This window comes from Alligator sinensis, unplaced genomic scaffold, assembly GCF_000455745.1.
Source record: "Alligator sinensis unplaced genomic scaffold, ASM45574v1 scaffold119_2, whole genome shotgun sequence".
In the NCBI taxonomy this organism is placed as follows: domain Eukaryota; kingdom Metazoa; phylum Chordata; order Crocodylia; family Alligatoridae; genus Alligator; species Alligator sinensis.
The window spans coordinates 208954-217668 of record NW_005842242.1 but is presented as its reverse complement, the minus strand read 5'-3'; the positions used below and the strand labels follow the sequence as shown (position 1 = coordinate 217668).

At 43.8% G+C, this 8715-nt stretch overlaps 3 protein-coding genes across 3 annotated transcripts in view; 2 read left to right on the top strand and 1 right to left on the bottom strand.

Annotated features, from left to right (window-relative positions):
- PKD1L2 (polycystin 1 like 2) overlaps nucleotides 1–6247 on the top strand; it is a 30991-nt gene extending 24744 nt beyond the window's left edge. Inside the window, exons 25-28 of the mRNA XM_025208646.1 lie at nucleotides 386–596; nucleotides 2826–2927; nucleotides 4859–4990; nucleotides 5803–6247. Coding sequence (XP_025064431.1) covers nucleotides 386–596; nucleotides 2826–2927; nucleotides 4859–4990; nucleotides 5803–5925 — 568 coding nt within the window. The 3' untranslated portion in view covers nucleotides 5926–6247. The remainder of the gene's footprint in view (nucleotides 1–385; nucleotides 597–2825; nucleotides 2928–4858; nucleotides 4991–5802) is intronic.
- The window catches only part of BCO1 (beta-carotene oxygenase 1), an 89529-nt gene that overhangs the window by 77879 nt on the left and 2935 nt on the right, over nucleotides 1–8715 (bottom strand). The gene's annotated exons all lie outside the window — the stretch shown is intronic.
- Nucleotides 8542–8715, top strand: part of GCSH (glycine cleavage system protein H) — a 9685-nt gene continuing 9511 nt past the window's right edge. Inside the window, exon 1 of the mRNA XM_025208648.1 lies at nucleotides 8542–8714. Coding sequence (XP_025064433.1) covers nucleotides 8582–8714 — 133 coding nt within the window. The 5' untranslated portion in view covers nucleotides 8542–8581. The remainder of the gene's footprint in view (nucleotide 8715) is intronic.

Here is an 8715-nt window from a genome sequence, read left to right as displayed (position 1 = left end):
TCCCTACACACATGACAGGGAAATATGCTCTGGCCCAGCAGCCAGAGTAAGATGGATAACCCTTTCCTTGCTAGTATACTCTGTTACAATATACAATAGAAAGCTCCAAGCACTAGGGGCCCATTCTCTTAGGGTTTGCAGAGGAAAAACTGGCTGTCTGAGTATTAGCAACATGTGGGCTTCAGCCTGCATTCTGTCAAGCCACCCAGTCTGTGGGGAAAGCACCATTCACTCAAGTGAGAGAAAGAGGAGATAAGGACAACACTCAAGTGAGAGTCCATGCTGACCCAGCAGCAAAGCCCTGGCAGCATTTGTAGTGACCAGTTTGCAGAGAGCTGCTCTGGAGGATTTTCACATATTGTTTTTTAATCTTCCTTTCTCATAGGTGTGTAAGCTTCAATGAAACTGCCACAGCTGATGCAGTGCTTGGCTACCTGATTGCTTTCCTAGTACTTCTGTCTACAGTGAAACTGTGGCATCTCCTGAGGCTCAACCCTAAACTCAACATGATCACTTCTACTCTGAAGAGGGCATGGGGTGACATCTCTGGATTCATCACAGTTATTGCAATCATGTTCCTGGCTTACTCTATCGCTGTGAGTACTTTTGTGGTTTCTGATGTTTTGGGTCTGCAGTCACCTGCTTGCAGATCAAATGAATAATTACTGAATCATGTGAGCAATGCAGCTTTGAAAGGTGAAATGGAATGCAGCTGTTCTCTTAAATCTTGGCTAAGCAGCTTGACAGCTTCAAAATGTTGCTGGAAATCCCATTCTCCATCAGAGAAGTGGCAAGTATAATTCTGGGCTTGTCTGCTCTCTGCAAACTGAAATGAAGCTTCACAAACAAACTACATGATAAAAGATGCAGATTTTTCTCTGCAAGATGCCAGTGTGCCAGAGAGTAAAGGGCAGGAAAATGCTGAGTGGGCAATGATCTAACAGACTAATCAAACAGGGACGGTGGCTGACAGTGCCAGGAAAGCCATTGCCTGGAACATGTGAAATAAATGAATGGAAAATTTTGGGGGTGGGAAGGGGGAGGTTCTGTCAATCACTGAATTCTCTCTCCCTGTGCCAGTCATGTAGGAACGGAAATTCACTTGGTTATTCAATCAGATTAATGTAACTAATTGGTATACTTATTGCTGTGGCTGAAACTCTGTGCACATGTTTTCAGGTAGAGGAGAGCAGGCTGTTACACGTCTGTTCTCAGTTGCTGTCTTAGTGAAAAGGTTCTGCCACTAGTACTTCCCCTAAAGACGAGATGATTCTGATCAGGGTACTAATCTTGGACAAGAGGGTGATCTCCTGATTAAAGAGACGGGGATTTGGGAGAAGATTTCCTGTACGGTCACTTACAAGTCAGTTATTCTCTGTAGCTCACTCCCCCCCCCTAAAGAACGGAGATAATAATACTTCCTCTTCCTGTCTCTTCTAGATTGCCAACTCTCTAAGCAGGGACCATCTTTTATGTGTTTGTACAGAGCCTAGCACGAGTGACCCTGAAGGAATCTGGGTGCTACTGCAATATAAAAAATAATCTCTTAACAGTGCAGCTTGTTACATCATTGCATCCTGATTACAATGCAATAGCATGTAAAATGCTCTTGGTGCTGTTCAGACGCAGAAGAAAACATAGTTCCTGCCTCTAAGAGCTTACAATCACTGTTCAATAGTGTGTATGAATTGCTTACGTACTCTGGGGATTAGCAACATGGAGAAGTGTACAAATAAACAAACAGAAGAGCAATCAACGTTTGTTATCTTTCACTTCTTCTGTAGCGTTGCCATGCACTGTTAAATACGCCAGAGGCAGCTGCATTTCAATGGCCAGTAAAGCAGCTCATGTACTGAGTTTACAGAATAGTTGAGAAGCATTGTCCCTATGATATTAAGTTGCACTTACTGGTGCATCTACGTGAGATGCTTAATGCACAGAAGACTAATTCTACTGCACAGTAGCACAGTGGGCAGAACCCATGCTTATGTGCTGATGTGCAGTAGATTTAGTCTAATGCGCACTAGCATCACAAAAAAAATTAATTTGTGCTAAATGCACAGTAGCACCAATTATGGTACATTAAGTTTAGTACTGGTAATTGGAGACAACCCGAGCAGGGTGCGGGTCCCGGGGCATATCAGCCTGTATGGGGCCCTGCCCCCGGATGCAAGGAAGCTGGTGGCAGATTCGGCGGTGGTGGGGGCGGATGGTGAGTGGCCAGACATGAAGCCAGCGGCAGTGCGGAGTCACCATACCACTCTGCCCGGCTCCATGGGGCCCCCCAAAGCGCGAGGCCTGGGGTGGTTGCCCCAATTCGCCCCCCAAAAGGGATGACCCTGCCTGTAATGACCTGTACTAAACTTAAAGCTCCATAATTACAGTGTATTAATGTGTAGACGAACCCACTGAGTCCACAAATAACAGCTAAAATTAATTGGAGCTGCAAGTGTGTAGATTATCACAAAAAATCAGGTTCTTATTTAGGCTATCTACTGCTTGCTTCTATGCTATTGAACTAAGCACAAAAACCTCTTTACTTTGTTCTCTTTGCTTCTACACCAAGAACTCCTATTATCATCCCTGAGAAAGGCAGGAGTTGAATAAGAAGATGATTTGTTATGTAGGCTGATCAATGGGCATATATATCAGGACCCAAGCAGCAAGTAGGATGGAGATGTAACCTACAGGCGAGAGGTTCTTCCCTGAGCCATGTAACTTTAATATTAGACCAAGAGAGCTTTCTCTGGCCATACGCAGTATTAACTTAAGTTAGCAACAAAACCTCACGATAAGAATAAAAGTCTGTCTTCTTTCCCCTACAGACTAATCTGATATTTGGTTGGAAGCTGCACTCTTACAAAACCCTCTTCGATTCAGCAGAGACAATGGTCAGCCTTCAGCTGGGAATCTTCAACTATGAGGAGGTATCCTCTCTGACTTTCCGAGCCTTATTATTTGTGCTATTGAGCATCTCAAGTTCTTAGTCATGGAACAAGACCCCACTGTGCTAAGCATTCTCCAAACAAAAAACAAAGAGGTGGCTCCTGCCCCAGGGAGTGTACAGCTGAAGTTGCTAGTAATTTCAGACAGAATCAGTGAAAAACCTAGTTATTCTGTACTTAAGACCCAAGCTCAGTCCCACTTTTCTCCATTCAACTGAATGGGATGGAGGGCCATAAAGAGCAGCCTTTTGCTTTTGGTCAAAATGAACTATTTTAGATACAGAAAATGAGATGACAGAAAAAAAAAGAAGAGGTTCCAAGAGATAAAGCAGAAAGGTCAGAATTCTACAGTCAGCACCCCACTTTATTAATTATTTCTGTTCTCACTGTTTGATTTATCTTTGCTCTATGGATATTACAGATGATTTCACCATGACTTAAGAAGGGGGGAAACAAGATGACAGTGAAGACTTGAGGAGGGAAGGCAGGGATGTATCAGTAAGAATACAGCTATTCAGTAAAGTATTGCACAATCTGATAGAATCAATAGGGCAGGACTTGGGATTTTTTAGTGAATAAATGGATGCCATATTTAGCTAACTTCCTGTAGAAACTGCAGCAGCAGTGTTGTTCTTATGAACAAGCAATCACTTAATTTGCCCAAGAAGGAGGCATCAGCTCTTAGCTGCAGAAATGTAGATACCCAGCAGGCTACTACTGAATTACAATCTGATTAGTTAAGACAGTACTTACTTAATTTTAATGAAACATTTAATATTCATACTATAAAAGGAGAAATGCTTAGAGTTCTCAGTCTAAAAACAGGGAGACTATCAATCACTATTAGATGAGTCTGGTATTAAAGGCTCTCCTGACTACTTTATATATGGAAGCCAATCTCATCAAGACACGAAAAAAGAACCTCATATATACCTCATAGCTCATTCCACATTGAATTTCTCCTACACCTTTCTTTGGAAAATGCACTCAGGTTTTAAATAGCTATCTTGTCTGGTAGTCAGTGCAAAATTATTGAAAGATTTGATTAAAGAACAACAGCGGTAGTTGTTACTCTCCTACATGCACCCTCATGAAACAAAACCTGACCAGCTTCTTGGGGAAGTTCTACAAGGAGATCTTCTGCCCTTCACAAAAAGGAGCAAATATAATGTTTAGTCTCTTAATAATGTTTCTAACCCTTTGACCTCTCAAGAAATGTTTTCAAGTATTAAAATATTCTTTAGGCAGTTATTTTGTGGATTAAATGAATTCTTCTTAGTATTCTTTGATTGTTTTACAGGTTTCTCGTCATTTAATAATTAAGATGACTCCATAGTCATATTAGAACTTTAAAGACTACTGTGTAATGCCAGTGCCCATAATCCTGCAGCTCCGACATGGTTATCTTGTGCCTGTCTTACACAAGTCAAATATACTGTCCCTGAATTAAACATTTGTCAATCAATGAACACTTAGAATTCAAAACTGCAAATGGAACCTGCCACGCATTGTATTTGCCACTGTGAGAAATCTAACTAAAGTGTCGGGAGTGTGAATTCCATTAGTGAATATGGCAAAGCTTTTGCTGCTTGCACTGTTTTCTTCTACAAATAAATAGGTTATATTTGGTGTCTAAATCTGTCAAGGCAACACCTTAATAGCTAAACTTGCACACAAACATTAAAAACATAGAGTATTGCCTACAATATGTTTGAATATATCACATATATGAAAAAATGCTCTATCAACCCTAAACTGCAGTGAAGCAAGGCACGAAAATCATTTAGGAGAAAGGAAATATGTTGTGTACTATACAGGCAGGCTATAGTTTCAGTGTATTAGATTGTTCCAAAGTGTAACTTTTTTCTGCTTTAATACAAAAAATGTAATGCTTTGTTCTGTTTATTTTCTAGGTCTTGGACTATAATCCAGTTTTGGGCTCCTTCTTAATTGGATCCTGCATTATTTTTATGACATTTGTGGTGCTGAACCTGTTCATTTCAGTTATATTGGTTGCTTTTAGCGAAGAACAGAAATATTACCAGGTGTGTTCATCTAAATTGTTTTATTATTCATTAATGTTTATATTATGGGAGCATCTGGAGACCCCGGTCAGGATTGGGCTGTCCCATTGTGCTAGGTGGCACAAAAACACACAGTCCTGTTAAGATCATTGCCTGTTCCAGTTATGAACATGTTGGGTTTTGCTAAAGCTCACTGCTCATTTCTGTTCACAGAAGTTTTTGTATTAAACCCAGCCACTCAGCCTAATGATCGAGAATATATACACTCTCAGATAATGTGCATACACAAAACAGAAAGCATCTAGATACCTAGGTTTTTTGCACAAATCTTATTTGTATTTATCATTTCTATAACACGTCCACTGTAGATCCATTTAGTTTGGAATCCTGGCTCTATTTCAATCACTGGCAGAGTCCTGTTGACTTCAGTGGGGTCAGGATTTGACCTTTTAAAATCTGGCTTGTAGCTTCTTTGAAAATTATAGCTGTAGGTATCTGATCGTGTGCAGTATAATTTGTATCCAAAAATATGGAGCTGTAGGTACTGAGTTAGAAAATCCCCTTTGATATTGCAGTATTGTGTGTAGAGCCCTTAATAAGCATTGTTGATGTCGGGGTATGTATGTGACCTCCCCTGACTTAACTAGAAGTTATGAACTGTGCGCAGCACATCTGCACTAATTGTTTAGATTCCACAAGTAAAATCTTGGCCTAGTTGAAATCAGTTGCTGCTGGCTTTAATAGGCAGGATTTTACACTGTTTATTTGATGATTTAATAATGCATCTATAACTACCACATCCTGAATGTTTATTTTTATGTTGTTATGTTTAGGCATCAGAAGAGGAAGAGATTGTTGATCTAATGCTGATGAAACTTTTCAGTTTCCTTGGGATTAAGCGCAAAAAAGAGCAGACAACCGATAGTGAGGAACTGAAAGAACTTACCAGCACCTAACAAGGTTACTGAGCAATTGCTTTATGCAAAACCTCTTCCTTTATCCATTTTAACCAATAGTTGCTGCAGTTGGACTTAGATATTGTGGCTCCTACATATATTATCCTTTTGAAGAAGTGTGGCACAAACAGAAGTACATTTTGTGTTATTTGATGTTGTTACATGATATTACCAGAGAACTAATAGTAAATCTAGAGTAATGTGTCCAGTAGTGCATACTTACTTTTTTTTCTGTAAATCTACCAATGTATACTTAATAAATGCTAATCATTTATTGCAAAGTTTTGCTGACACTACCGGTTTGTCAATTGTGGAGCCAGCAGGAGACACAACCATTTATCCAGGCTGGGATTAAAAAGTTTTTGAAGGAACATACGTTTAAACCCACCATACCTTAAACTCCTGATACATTTTGAACTTAAATGGTAGTGGCTCCTGGGAAACAAACTTAGTACTCTGTCAGTAACTTGAGACCAAGCTAAGTCTTTGTTTTTCTGGGGAAGCCAGGCACCATCATTACTTAATGGTCTGACAATCACTAAACTAGGGGTAGGCAACCCCTAGCACAGGTGCCAGAGCGTGGCACATGAAGACATTTTGCTTGGTATGTGCACCTCAGGGTGGATGGCAGGGAAGGGGCTGGAGCTGTCCTGCCACAACAAAGATCGGGCCCCTTGCAGCTCCCCTGCCCCTGGCATACCGACATCTTATAACTCAGGGTTACGGATGTTTTCAGCACTGTGCCCAAAAACGTTGCTGACCCTTGCATTAGACGGTAGGTCCACGCTGGGTCACTGTCTTCCTTGAGTAGCACTATCTCCTCCACTGATTGAATGTGCACAGGAAGAATTACCCAAAGATAATGCAACCTTCAGTTCTTCTCTGGCAAGAGTTGTTTAGTTTCTGGTAAATCCAACAGAATCAAAGCACCACTCCCATTTCTGATGCTATAGATAACCACTATAGATGATCTAGTTTAGTGGTTCTCAACCTTTGTCATACTGGGGCCTATTTGCAAACTATAAACTGCAGAAGGGGGAATAACAGGAGAGGTAGACTACGATGGCTGCAACTTAAGCACACATCCCAAGTGCCAATCAAGGCACAAAGGCCACATCCTCAGAAAGACAGTTGGCCTGTGTCACCTGCACATCGATTGCCCCCGTCTAGTCAAAAATGGGGTGGCTGACTTCTAGAGGCAAGTTCCTGACAGCTTCCTGAATCACCCTCCTCAAATATTCACGTATTTTTCCACACATGGGAACTAAGTAACTGCCCTCTGACTTCTCCACCCAACAGCCACGGGGCGTGTGGGCAAATCCCCAGGCTCTTGAGGCCGGTGAAAATGCAGCTTTTGGAAAGAAACGTGAGCTACGTGAGGCGGCACCTCGCACAGCCAACCTGGCGGCATCCCGCTTCCTTCTTCACATAAAATTTAGAGGCTGCTTGGAAAGGAAGAACGGGGCAAATGCCACGGGCGAGTCCACAGGCCCCAAATTCGCAGCACCGGGGCTGGGGTCATACAGCGACTCCTCGCGTGCAAGGTGCAGGCCTGAGGAAGCAGAGCTCCTTGTCCTCGCCGCCTCCCGCGCGCCCCTCGCCAGAGCGCTCAGAGGCCGCCCCAAGGAGCCCGGTTGGGACCCAGGCTCCCTCCCATATATAAAGCAAGCAGGAGAGGTTTTAATACCAGACTCATCTCATCGTGGTTGATAGTCTCCCTGTTTGCAGACTGCGAACTCTAAGCATCTCTCCTTTTATAGTATTGAGATTAAATGTTTCATTAACACTGTCAGTACTATCTTAACTAATCGGATTTGAATCCAGTAGTATTTCTTCCTGCCCCTGGGGCAGGGGGCTGGACTCAATGGTCTCCTGAGGTCCCTTCCAGCCCAAATGTCTATGAAGTAGCCTGCTGGGTATCTCCATTTCTGCAGCTACGAGCTGATGCCTCCTTCTTGAGGCAAATTATGTGATCTCTTGTTCACTACTGATCTGGGGGAGAAGCCACCTGCTCCGGACACCTCGGCGTGGCCCCGGTGCCATGAGGGGACATGTTGGCTTGAACCTGGTGCCATGAGGAGACACCTAGGCTTGGCCCAGTGCCCCAAGACGTCTGTGCAGCAGCTTTGCCACATCTTAAATACAAAATGGTTGTACTGGACGCTCAAAATGATCGTATTCGCTAAAAAAACAATGTCCGCTGAAAGAATATGCAAAAAAAAAAAAATGCAAATTGGTCTCGTTACGTGTGATAGCTATACATTGCTCACTATGACTCCCAGTGAGAACCGGGTCGTCAACGTTGACACGTTTCGTTATTTCAAGGCCAGCGGGCACGAGGAAGGGCTGACAGGACACCTGCTAAAAAAATCAGTCAAGCCTTCCTCAGAGGAACTTGAGCTGCCTCAGAAACGACCGCCCCTTTTGAACAGGTGACTATGATGATGGATGATTCACGGGTTTTAATTCTCGTATAAATAGGTTTGGGCGGTTGGTGGCTGGAGGGGCAGAGGGTGAAGGGGTGTGGTTATGCGCATGCGCAGAGCTCCTCCCTCCTGCCCCGTTCCCGGCTGCCCTCGCCCCGCCCCCTTGGGCAGGCCACGCCCCTTCCGGCCCCGAGGCGCAAGCCCAGGCCCCGCCCCCGCCCCTGGCAAAGATGGCGCTGCGTGCGGTGCGGGCGCTGGGCGCCACCTGGGCTCCGTTGCCCGCGCTCCCGGCCTTGCGCCGGCCCCGCGCCGCCCCGCTCCCCCCCCCCCTCCGGGCCCGCACCCTGGGCCCCACCGCGCTGCG